The 13,582-nt window shown below is 44.2% G+C and overlaps 1 protein-coding gene across 3 annotated transcripts in view; it reads right to left on the bottom strand.

The window, feature by feature from the left end:
* arhgap39 (Rho GTPase activating protein 39) overlaps window positions 1-13,582 on the bottom strand; it is a 519,668-nt gene that overhangs the window by 18,665 nt on the left and 487,421 nt on the right. For all 3 annotated transcript variants that reach the window (XM_078536328.1, XM_078536320.1, XM_078536324.1), the window contains one exon: window positions 9,021-9,220. In XM_078536328.1, coding sequence (XP_078392454.1) covers window positions 9,021-9,220 — 200 coding nt within the window. The remainder of the gene's footprint in view (window positions 1-9,020; window positions 9,221-13,582) is intronic.

The raw sequence follows: 13,582 nt of genomic DNA, 5'->3' as shown, positions 1-13,582 counted from the left end.
TTATACTGGTTTTTGCTGCTAACAAGAATACATGGCTTTCAGGTAAGGTTGGGTAGTGTCAGTATTTTGACGCACAAGGCTTTGTAGTTGCGTGGGAGAAACTGGAGGAAGCAGTCCAACAGTATCATATGTTCCTGCGAGGGTTCTGCAAGCTCCATCACTGATTATAGTTAAGGCTGGGATAGACAGATTTTTGGTCTGTCAGGGAATCAAGGGATATAGGGAAGTGGAGTTGAAGCCCAAGATCAGTCATGACCATATTGAATGGCGGAGCAGGTTCGAAGGTCCGCATGTTCTGCTCCTGCTCCTATTTACATTTTTTATGTATGTCTGGACACTGAACATGGCCATCCTCTCCTGACCTGATGACACACAAAATGCACACAGGCACTCACACAAAACTTTTCATCAAGGACTAGAGCAATAATCAGCTTGGACTGACAAGTGGCAAGTAACATTCGCACTACACAAGTACCAGGCAATGACCATCTCCAACCAGACAGAATCTAACCATCTCCTCTTGACATTCAATGGCATTACCATTGTTGAATCCCCCATTATCAACATCCTGGGGGGTTACCATTGACCAGAAACTGAACTGGACTAGCCACATAAATACTGTGGCTAAAACAACTGGTCAGAGGCTGGGAATTCTGAACAAAAACAGAATTACCTGGAAAAACTCAGCAGGTCTGGCAGCATCGGTGGAGAAGAAAAGAGTCGACGTTTCGAGTCTTCACGACCCTTCAACAGAACTGAGTATAGTTAGGAGAGGGGTGAAATATAAGCTGGTTTAAGGTGGGGGGCGGGGGGGAGAGACGTTGAGGGCGGGGTGATGGTTGTAGGGACAAGCAAGCAGTGATAGGAGCAGATCATCAAAAGATGTCACAGACAAAAGGATCAAAGAGGTGTTGAAGGTGGTGATATTATCTAAGAAAATGTGCTAATTAAGAATGGATGGCAGGACACTCAAGGTACAGCTCTAGTGGGGGTGGGGTGGAAAGACTGACAAGGTATTAGTTGTAGATTTTAAAATAATGGAAATAGGTGGGAAAAGAAAAATCTATATAAACTATTGAAAAAAAACAAAAGGGAGGGGGAAGAAACAGGGTGGGGATGGGGGGAGGGAGTTTAAGATCTAAAGCTGTTGAATTCAATATTCAGCCCGGAAGGCTGTAACGTGCCTAGTCGGAAGATGAGGTGCTGTTCCTCCAGTTTGCGTTGGGCTTCACTGGAACAATGCAGCAAGCCAAGGACAGACATGTGGGCAAGGGAGCAGGGTGGAGTGTTAAAATGGCAAGCGACAGGGAGGTTTGGGTCTTTCTTGCGGACAGACCGCAGGTGTTCTGCAAAGCGGTCGCCCAGTTTGCGTTTGGTCTCTCCAATGTAGAGGAGACCGCATTGGGAGCAACAAATGCAGTAGAGCTGTACCTTGAGTGTCCTGCCATCCATTCTTAATTAGCACATTTTCTTAGATAATATCACCACCTTCAACACCTCTTTGATCCTTTTGTCTGTGACATCTTTTGATTATCTGCTCCTATCACTGCTTGCTTATCCCCACAATCACCACCCCGCCCTCAACGTCTCTCCCCCCCCCGCCCCCCACCTTAAACCAGCTTATATTTCACCTCTCTCCTAACTATACTCAGTTCTGTTGAAGGGTCGTGAGGACTCAAAACGTCGACTCTTTTCTTCTCCACCGATGCTGCCAGACCTGCTGAGTTTTTCCAGGTAATTCTGTTTTTGTTTTGGATTTCCAGCATCCGCAGTAGTTTTTTGTTTTTATCGCTGGGAATTCTGTGGTGGGTAACTCACCTCCTGACTCCCCAAAGTCTGTCCATATCTAAAAGGCACAAGTCAGGAGTGTGATGGAATGCTCTCCACTTGCTTGGTTGAGTGCAGCTCCAACAACACTCAAGAAGCTCGACACAATCCAGGACAAAGCAGCCCACTTGATTGGCACCCCATCCATCACCTTCAAAGTTCACTCCCTCCACCACCAATGCAAAGTGGCAGCAGTGTGTACCATCTACATGATGCACTGCAGCAACTCATCAAGGCTCCTTCAACAACACCTTCCAAACCTGTGACCTCTACCACCTAGAAGGACAAGGGCAGCAGATGCATGGGAACACCACCACTTGCAAGATTCCCTTCAAGCCTCACATCATCCTGACCTGGAACTATATTGCTGTTCCTTCACTGTCACTGAGTCAAAATCATGGAACTCCCTCCCTAACAGCACTGTGGGTGTACCTACATCACATGGACTGCAGCAGCTCAAGAGGCAGCTCACCACCACCTTCTCAAGGCCAATAACTGCTGGCCTAGCTAGCAACGCTCACATTCCATGAAAGAAAAAAAAGCCCTGGCTGGTTGATTATATTTGTTTTATCGTCTCCCCCCCATCCTGCTCTTCAGCATTTGGATACTGAGGCCAATTACAACTGTGAAGACCAAGAAGAGCTGTGAGGAGTAAATTATTGCAGAAGTTCAATGGAATTGTGTAATGTATCAAAGATGATAAAAAGCATTCGGCATGAATTTAGAACAAAACATTCTCTCTAATGAATCTTGACTTCTTTGAGAATGTCACAGATAGAATAGATGGTGGAACTCCCTTTTGTGTTGTTTACTTGAACATTCATAAAGCTTTTGATAAGGTTCATAAGCAAGACTTCTAACTGAACGAAAAGGCACAAAGTGAGGGTAAGGCAATGAAGGTGGATAAATATTTGTCTAAAATGACAGACAACAGAAGATGGAAAGCCAATTTGGGAGGTGCTGGGTGGAGAGCCATGATTGACATAAATTTCCTTGATACTGAAGCCAAAATAAGCTTTCTAACACCAAAGGAGAGTATGGAAGACATCAGAGACGAAGGATGCATCTAAAGGATAATGAAGGATTTAGATTGGTTACGTGATGAGGAGTTCAATGAAAATGGAAATTTAATGAGAAATGGAAAGTATTGTACATAGGTTTAGATACACAATCTTTTGATCAAAGTTACTAAATTGACTGGAAATCAAGAAATAGCAGACTTGCTCAATAATTACATTGTACTGGTCTTCACAGTAGAGGAAGAGGCTAAAATACCAGAGATGTGAGTAAAACTAGAAGGAAATATAAAAGAAGATTGCAAGAGATTTTTTAGATATATAAAGGGTAAGAGAGAGGCAAAAGTGGACATTGGGCCGCTGGAAAATGACGCTGGAGAAGTAGTGGTGGGGAACAAAGAAATGGCGGAGGAACTGAATAGGTACTTTGCGTCAGTCTTCACGGTGGAAGACACAAGTAACATCCCCAAAGTTCAAGAGAGTCGGGGGGCAGAGGTGAGTATGGTGGCCATTACCGAAGAGAAGGTGCTAGGAAAACTGAAAGGTTTGAAGGTGGATAAATCACCTGGACCAGATGGATTACACACCAGAGTTCTGAATGAGATAGCTGAAGAGATAGTAGAGGCGTTAGTGGTGATCTTTCAGGAATCACTCGAGTCAGGGAGGGTCCCAGAGAACTGGAAAATCGCTAATGTAACCCCCCTGTTTAAGAAGGGAGTGAGGCAAAAGATGGGAAATTACAGGCCGGTTAGCCTGACCTCGGTCGTTGGTAAGATTTTAGAGTCCATTATTAAGGATGAGATTTCAGAATACTTAGAAGTGCATGGTAAAATAGGGAAAAGTCAGCATGGTTTCATCAGGGGGAGGTCATGCCTGACAAATCTGTTAGAATTCTTTGAGGAGGTAATGAGTAGGTTAGACAACGGAGAGCCAATGGATGTTATCTACTTGGACTTCCAGAAGGCCTTTGACAAGGTGCTGCACAGGAGGCTGCTCAGTAAGATAAGAGCCCATGGTGTTAGAGGCAAGGTACTAGCATGGATAGAAGATTGGCTGTCTGGCAGGAGGCAGAGAGTGGGGATAAAGGGGTCCTTCTCAGGATGGCAGCCGGTGACTAGTGGAGTTCCGCAGGGGTCAGTGTTGGGACCACAACTTTTCACTTTATACATTAATGATCTAGATGAAGGAACTGAGGGTATCCTGGCTAAGTTTGCAGATGATACAAAGATAGGTGGAGGGACAGGTAGTATTGAGGAGGTGGGGAGGCTGCAGAATAATTTGGACAGGTTAGGAGAATGGGCAAAGAAGTGGCAGATGGAATACAACGTGTGGAAGTGTGAGGTCATGCACTTTGGTTGGAAGAATAGAGGCATAGACTATTTTCTAAATGGGGAGAGAATTCAGAAATCTGGAGTGCAAAGGGACTTGGGAGTCCTAGTCCAGGATTCTCTTAAGGTTAACTTGCAGGTTGAGTCGGTAGTTAGGAAGGCAAATGCAATGTTGGCATTTATTTCGAGAGGACTAGAGTATAAAAGCAGAGATGTGCTGCTGAGGCTTTATAAGGCTCTGGTCAGACCACATTTAGAATATTGTGAGCAATTTTGGGCCCCGCATCTCAGGAAGGATGTTCTGGCCCTGGAGAGGGTCCAGAGGAGGTTCACAAGAACGATCCCAGGAATGACAGGCTTAACGTATGAGGAACATTTGAGGACTCTGGGTCTATACTCGATGGAGTTTAGAAGGTTGAGGGGGGATCTGATTGAAACTTACAGAATACTAAAAGGCTTGGATAGAGTGGACATGGGGAAGATGTTTCTATTAGTAGGAGAGACTAGGACCCGAGGGCACACTCAGAGTAAAGGGAAGACTTTTAGAACAGAGATGAGGAGAAACTTCTTTAGCCAGGGAGTGGTGAATCTATGGAATTCATTGCCACAGAAGACTGTGGAGGCCAGGTCATGGAGTGTATTTAAGACCGAGATAGATAGGTTCTTGATTGGTATGGGGGGCCAAAGGTTACGGGGAGAAGGCGGGAGAATGGGGTTGAGAAACTTATCAGCCATGATTGAATGGCGGAGCAGACTCGATAGGCCGAATGGCCTAATTTCTGCTCCTATGTCTTATGGTCTTATGGAAATCAAAGGGAAAATCTTACGAGATTGAATACAAGTTTTAAAAAAAGGTAGTGGAGAAAATAACGTGATTGATAATTGACAAGGCTTCAGGTACTGATGATATTACAACCCCAGGATATTGAAAGATGCAGGTGCAGATTATTGATATGCTAGTTGATATTCCAAAGATATGATCTTCCAAACTCTTATCAATTATCTCCTTGGATTAGAAAATCACCAATCTCACTTTTTAAAAATTCTTTCCCAGGATAGGGACGTCATTGGCCAGGCCAGCATTTATTGCCCGTCCTTCAATGCCCTTGATAGGGTGGTGGTGAGCTGCCTTCTTGAACTGCTGCAGTCCATGGCTGTAGGTACACCCACAGTGCTGTTGTGAAAAGGACTCCAGGGTATTCACTCAACAACAGTGAAGGAACGGCAATGCAGTTCCAAGTCAGGATGGAGAACTTATAGATGGTGGCGTTCCTATGCATCTGCTGTCTTTGTCCTCCTAGGTTGTAGAGGTCCCGGGTTTGGCTGGTCTTGTTGAAGGATCCTTGGTGAGTTGCTGCAGTGTATCTTGTAGATGGTGCACACTGCTGCCACTGTGCATTGGTGGTGGAGAAGTGAATATTTAATGTGGTGGATGTGGTGCCAATCAAGCGGGCTGTTTTGTCCTAGATGGTGTTGAGCTTCTTGAGTATTGTTGGAGCTGCACTCATCCAGGCAAGTGGAGAGTATTCAATCACATTCGTGACTTGTGCATTTTAGATGTGTACAGGTTTTGGGGAGTCAGTAGGTGAGTTGCTCACCATAGAATTCCCAGCCTCTGACCTGTTCTCCTAGCTGCAGTATTTACATGGCTGATCTAGTTCGGTTTCTGGTCAATAGTAACCCCTCAGGGTGTTGATAGTTGAGGATTTAGCGATGGTAATGCCATCAAATGTCAAGGGGAGATGGCTAGATTCACTTTTGATGGAGATGGTCATTGCCTGACGTTTGTGTAGTGCGAATGTTACTTGCCAATTATCAGTCCAAGCCTGCATCTGGACATGGATCTGTCTCAGTATCTGAGCAAAGTGCTGAACTTTGTGCAATCAGCGAACATCTCCACTTCTGACCTTATGATGGAGGGAAGGTCATTGATGAAGCAACTAAAGATGGTTGGGCCTAGAACACTACCTTGAGAAACTCCTGCAGTGATGTCCTGGAGCTGAGATGATTGACCTCCAACATCCACAACCATCTTCCTTGGTGCTAGGTATGACTCCAGCCAGTGGACAGTTTTTCCCCTGATTCCCATTGACTCCAGTTTTGCTCAGGCTCCTTGATGCCACACAAGGTCAAATGTTGCCTTGATGTCAAGGGCAGTCACTCTCACCTCATCTTGTTAATTCATACCTTTTGTCCATCTTTGGACCAAGGCTGTAATTCATCAGGAACTGACTGACCCTGGCAGAACCCAAACTGAGCATTAGTGAGCAGGTTTTTACTCTGTAAGTGCCGCTTGATAGCATTGTTGGTGACACTTTGCTAATGATTGAGTAAACGGACAGACTGGTAAATAGCCAGATGGATTTGTCCTGCTTTTTGTGGACAGGACAGAACTGGGCAATTTTCCACACAGCCGGGTAGATGCCAATGTTGTAGCTGTACTGGAACAGCTTGGCTAGGGGCACGGCAAGTTCTGGAGCACAAATCTTAAGTACTATTGCCGGAATATTGTCAGGGCCCATAGCCTTTGCAGTATCCAGTGCCTTCAGCCATTACTTGATATAAAGTGAATTAAATTGGCTGAAGATTGGCATCTGTGGTACTGGAGACCTCAGAAGATGGCAGAAGGATAATCCACTAGGCACTTCTGCCTGAAGATGGTTGCAAATACTTCAGCCTTGTCTTTTGCTCTCTTATGTACTGGGCTCCCCAATAATTGAGGATGGGGATATTTGTGGAGACTCCTGCTCTGGTTAGTTATTTAATTGTCTAGCACCATTCATGACTTGATGTGGCAGGACAGGCAGGGAAGGTTGGCAAGGTTAGAGAAATAGGCTTTGGTATGTGACATAATATATATGGTATAGTTCCGGTTAACTTCTGTTTAATGTTGAGGCCAGTAAGGAGAGCCTTCAGGTGACCAAGGTGTGGGGGAGGGTTTCAGCAGCAGTGGAATGAGAAATGTTGAACAAAGGTAATGGTGTCTACGATGTGGGGTTTGAAGTTCAGCTCAAGAGTCAAAAATGATACCAAGTTCAACCTGAGTGAACAATCTTGAGAGAGAATGGGATTAGGGGATAATAAGCAGAGCTTCTAACAGAGGCTGAATAGGGTGGTTTCAGTCTTTCTAACATTACATTGGAGAAGGTTTTTGTTGATCTGTAGCTCGATGTTGCACAAGTAGTGACGGTGGATTCAAGAATGGAGGCAGAGAAGTTGAGCTTGGTGGCATGAAAGCTGACACCATGCCTCTAGATGATGGTGACAAAGGACTACGCGTAGATCGAGAAAACGAAAGGAGTACAGGATGAAATCATACAGGTTCACTCGAGATGACTATGAGGTGAAGGGGGACAAAAACCATTGTGGGGAATATGTTGAAGCAGAATCAAGGGCAATGCCAAGAAGGTAGATCACAGAGGGGAGATGGTGGGAGGGATGGCTGACAATTCACAGCTTTTGGAGGAGAAAGGTTTCAGGGGTGAGAGGAAATTTGTTTTGCGGGTCAAGAGAGGTGGTCTTTACAGTTGTCAAGGATGTAGGGTTTGAAGTTAGCTCAGGCTCAAACAGGATGAGCTGGTTCAAAGCTGATCATTCTTAGCCATGGTGTCTCTCTCATGATGAACTGCCCCAATAATCCTTCCAGCATATTAATATTAGATGTGAATGTTTTAATAAAATGACATTGCTATAAATGAAAATGAAAGCATACATTTTACAACCATATCAATCTGTCATGCACCACTGGCTTTCTAACCCATCACTTGTGGAAAGGCACATTTGTTTGCCCTTCCTTGTCAGCTTGGTTTAATTGGTAGTAAGCACTCCCTCTAAATCAGAGTTCAAGGAGTGTGTGTAGAGAATGCTTCTGAAGCACAAATTGCACCCTTGGCCGACATTTTGTTGAGCACATAATCTAGAGTGGAAACTATCATAGAGTCTTACAGCACAGAAGGCAGCCTTTGGGTTCATTGTGCTAGTGCCACCTCTTTAACAGAGCAAACCAAATAGTCCCTTTTGAAATAAAAAGGTGTGTGTGTGTGCATGTGTGTGTGTGCACATGCAAATGTATACGTGTGTTTGGGTGTGTGTGCATGCACGTGCGCATGAAGATTGTTGAGACTACATATGCTTTTATGCAGAACACAATGCCATTATAAATTCCCGAAATAAGAATTGTATTTGTTAAGCAGATCCGGGACATTAAATACAGCAGGGAATTGTCCGTGATGAATGCTTTATTGGAAAGGGCAGACACAGCATGCAGTGTATTCTCTTTCTCACCCCGTTCTCTCGATTGCTTCTAATCTCTGACAAGTGCTAGTCAATTCCAATTACTTTCTGAAACCAGTCAATGAATTTCTTAGCTTTACCTACACCAATAGATGAAAAGGTGGTGGGTGGAGGCTTGTGTAGAGCATAAATGATTAGTTAGGCCAAATGGCCTGTTCCTGTGCTGTAGACTCCATGTTATTCGTCAATGCTGAATGAGATTTTTTGGTATTATTGAAAAAAATGGGTTGCTGCAGCTCCCCTTGGTAGATTACCAAATTTGACCAGGGCCATTGCTCCCTGCCAGCCTGCAATCCCTGCTGGAAGTGTGCGCGAGGAAGACACTGAGATTGACAATGAGAGGCATCATAGCCAAACAGACTCCTAACATTTGCAGCCTAGGCACACTAGGGGAAGCCCAAGTCAGATTTGAAACAGGTCACCCATGAATGGTGGAACAGGCTCAAGAGGCTCCACCTGTTCCTAAGTTCCACTTGCCGAACATATTGGAAGATTCCTGGTATGTGTGAGCTGTATCCAGCCAAAGGGTTGACAATAAACTGTCAGTAAATGTTACCTGAAGATGCCCTCAGTCTGTGCTCCATTGAGTTTCAGCACTTCCTCCGAGAGTCTGGTTTGGACCCACGGCAATTGTCGGTCTGGATAGTGCTCATGTTGCATGTTCATGATCTCGTCTAGGGAGCTACCAAACATGGAAGGGCAGAAAACAGCATTTGTGGCATGTCTGATCTCGTCTGCGTTGGGTTTCCGAAGTCCCTGTTTGGATACCAAGAAGAAAAGGCATTGTTCCTTTGTCTCTTTCAAAATTTACTTTTCATCCTGACATTCCAGTTTGAAGCAATGAACACCAGGACAGGCAGTCTCTGGCCAAAGATTTCACGTTCAGCTCACAATAAAATTATCAGAACTGACGGCAGACAAATAGATCATTCAACTTAACTAGTCTACGTTGGTGTTTATCCCTCACATTAGCCTTCTCCCAACATATTTCATCTCAACCTATCAGCATATCCTTCTATTCCTTTCTCCTTCATCTACTTATCTATCTTCCCCCTAAATCCATCTTGTCAGGAACATATAATAATTTTCATGATATTATTGGAATTTATTGTAAAGTAGAGTAATAGTGGGGTCTGTGTGTCTGTGTGCGTGTGTGTTAATTGAATTAAAGGCAGCTGGTCTGAAGGCTTTGATGTAATAGAAGATAAGCTAGGTTTGAAATGTTAATTAGGTAAACATAGGTGTAAAGGGAACATTTGCATTTTTTAATAAACCAGCCTAGATTGATTTCAAAGATGCAGTGAAATGTTTAATCTAGCCAGGAGAAGTTAAGAAACAGTGTGTTTATTTTTCCTAAAGATTACTGGTAAAATTGGTACCTTGATGGATTTTATTATTAGAAGGGTAAAGTCCAAAGACATGGTGAAACAATGGGAATTTGCATTCAAAGAGGAAAATATGTATAAGGGAGTGAAGGCTGTGTGTAAGGGCAGGCATTCTAAGATCTAAAACAAGTGTGCAAAAACCTCCAGCATTTACACCTCAAGCTGCTGTCTACAAAGAACTGAAGTCAAGAAAACTCACTTTGAATTGGATTGTTCAGGGTATCGTGTTTCTTTACCTGGGTCTTTTAAAATCTGTGCGTCTTACTGTTGCCTTAATGAAAGTGTAACTGGGAGTTAGGTTAACTAGGGGATTTAGAAGTTATCACAGTAGAAATTTGTAGATCTATGTATGTGCTTTAAAATAATTTCTTCTATTAATAAAGGCTTAATTTAGTTTTGTAAGAAATCTATAAGACTCAATGGTCTTATTACTCCTGAATTCAAGGCACGCACCTCGAAATTTATACAAATTGCAAAACAGTTGTGGCAGTTGTTTCAAGTTTCCCTGTGGGATTTGAGCAGCTCAGCATTTACTATTGGCTGTGCCATAACAATCTTAACTGCTCCATGTGGTCCTTATCCATAACTCTCTGGGTTTATTGGATTTTTGGGTGACTATCCTTTGGTTATGATTTCACCACCAACAGGTTCCCTATTTTAGCTAACACACACCCAGCATCTCTGCCACGATTAAAATCTTGACACCCTTAGAAATGTGGAAACAAAGGAAGATTTAAGGCACAGAACGAGGCTATTTGGCCCACTGCATTCTTGCCTGCCACAAAAGAGCTATCCAGACTAATCGCACCTTCCAGCTCTTAGTTCGTAGGCCAGTAGGTTACGGCACTGCAAGTGCATATCTGTCTCAGGATTGGTTGAGCCATTCAGAAAGGACTGAATTTAACAAGCACGCTGTGATTAACCTGGAGTCATTCAATCCCTTGGACTTCCATTTCAATTTCAGTTAAAGTCAGGGTCTCCAAGAGAAAGTCACCAACACAGACTGGATTGACTGAATGGCTTGTTTCTTGGCTTCAACTTTCTGTGTTTTGACTATGTGCCCAACTACGCCTGCTCTGGTAAAATTAACTTTTCCCTCTGTAGATGGACTCTGCCTCCATGTCCTGGAACAAACTGAAACAGCAATGCTGTCTCATTATTCTGTATCAAGCTGGAACAGCAATGCTGTCCCACTGTGCCGTAACAAGTTGGAAATGCAATGATGTCTAACCATCTTGTAACCAGCTGGAACAGCAATGCAGTCTCACTGTACCATAACAAGCTGGAACAGCAATGTTGACTTACTGCTATAACAAGATGGATCATCAATGCTGTTTCACTGTGCTATAACAAGCTGGAAGAACAATGTAGCCTAACTGTGGTGTAACAAGCTGGAACAGCAATGCAGCCTCCCTGTGCTGTAACAAGCTGGAACAGCAAAGCAGCCTTACTGTGCAAAAACAAGCTGGAAGAACAATGCAGCCGAATGACTTATAACAAGCTGGAACAGCAATGCAGCCACACTGTGCAATTAGAAGCTGGAAGAGCAATGCTGTCTCACTGTGCTATAACAAGCTGGAACAGAAATGCAGCCTCACTGTGCTATAACACACTAGAGCAGCAATGTAGTTGCACTGTGCTATAACAAGCTGGATCATCAATGCTGTCTCAATGTGCTTTAACAAGTTGGAAGAACAATGCAGCCTGACTGTGCTAAAACAAGCGAGGACAGCAATGTTGTGTAACTGTGCTATAATACGCCAGAGCAGCAATGTAGTTGCACTGTGCTATAACAAGCTGGATCATCAATGCTGTCTCACTGTGCTATAACAAGTTGGAAGAACAATGCAGCCTGACTGAGCTAAAACAAGCGAGGACAGCAATGTTGTGTAACTGTGCGATAACAAGCTTGAACAGCAATGCAGCCTCACTGTCCTAGAAGACGTTAAAACTGCAATGCTTTCTCACTGTGCCATAACAAGCTGAATCAGTAATGCCAGCTCATGGTGCTATAACAAGCTGGAACAACAATGCAGCCTCATTGTTCCAGAACAAGCAGAATCTGCAATGCTGTCTCATTCCAGAATAACAAGCTGGAACCGCAATGCTGTCTCACTGTGCTATAACAAGCTGGATCAGCAATGCTGTCTCACTGTGCTATAACAAGCGGGTATAGCAATGCTGTCTCACAGTACTATAACAACCTGGATCAGCAATGGTGCCTCACTGTGTGATAAAAAACTGGATCAGCAATGCTGTCTCACTGTGCTATAACAAGCTGGACAGCAATGCTGTCTCACTGTGCTATAACAAGCTGGAGCAGCAATGTTGTCTCACTGTGCTATAACAAGCTGGACAGCAATGCTGTCTCACTGTGCTATAACAAGCTGGATCAGCAATGTTGTCTCACTGTGCGATAACAAGCTGGACAGCAATGCTGCGTCACTGTGCTATAACAAGCTGGATCAGCAATGCTGTCTCACTGTGCTATAACAAGCTGGATCAGCAATGCTGCCTCACTGTGCTATAACAAGCTGCATCAGGAATGCTGTCTCACTGTGCTATAACAAGCTGGAACAGCAATGCTGTCTCACTGTGCTATAACAAGCTGGAAGAACAATGCAGCCTGACTGTGCTATAACAAGCTGGAAAAGCAATGCACACTCCCTGTGCTGTAAAAAGCTGGAAGAGCAATGCAGCCTTACTGTGCTATAACAGGCTGGAAGAACAATGCAGCTGAATGAGTTATAACAAGCTGGAACAGCAATGCAGCCACACTGTGCAATTCGAAGCTGGGACAGCAATGTAGCCTCACTGTGTGATAGTAAGCTGGAAGAACAATGCAGCCTGACTGTGCTAAAATGAGCTGTAAAGCAATGCAGCCTCACTGCGCTGTAACAAGCTGGAAGAGCAATGTAGCCTGAATGAGTTATAACAAGCTGGAAAAGCAATGCAGTCTCACTGTGCAATAGCAAGTTGGACAGCAATGCAGCCTCACTCTGCTATGACAAGCAGGATCTGCAATGCTGTCTCACTCCAGAATAACAAGCTGGAACCGCAGTGCTGTCTCACTGTGCTATAACAAGCTGAAACAGCAATGCAGCTTCACTCTGCTATAACAAGCTAGATCAGCAATGCAGTCTCACTGTGCTATAACAAGCTGGAACAGTAATGCTGCCTCATGGTGCTATAACAAGTTGGAACAACAATGCAGCCTCACTGTTCCAGAACAAGCAGGATCTGCAATGCTGTCTCATTCCGGAATAACAAGTTGGAACCGCAATGCTGTCTCACTGTGCTATAACAAGCTGGACCAGCAATGCTGTCTCACTGTGCTATAACAAGCTGGACCAGCAATGCTGTCTCACTGTGCTATAACAAGCGGGTATAGCAATGCTGTCTCACTGTGCTATAACAAGCTGGATCAGCAATGCTGTCTCACTGTGCTATAACAAGCTGGACCAGCAATGCTGTCTCACTGTGCTATAACAAGCTGGACCAGCAATGCTGTCTCACTGTGCTATAACAAGCTGGAACCGCAATGCTGTCTCACTGTGCTATAACAAGCTGGACCAGCAATGCTGTCTCACTGTGCGATAACAAGCTGGATCAGCATTGCTGTCTCACTGTGTGATAACAAGCTTGAACAGCAATGCAGCCTCACTGTCCTAGAAGACGTTAAAACTGCAATGCTTTCTCACTGTGCCATAACAAGCTGAATCAGTAATGCTGC

Source organism: Cetorhinus maximus, chromosome 3 (genome assembly GCF_964194155.1).
Source record: "Cetorhinus maximus chromosome 3, sCetMax3.hap1.1, whole genome shotgun sequence".
NCBI classification, from domain to species: Eukaryota; Metazoa; Chordata; class Chondrichthyes; order Lamniformes; family Cetorhinidae; genus Cetorhinus; species Cetorhinus maximus.
Note: the sequence above shows the minus strand (reverse complement) of the source record. Positions and strands in the feature narration are given on the sequence as shown.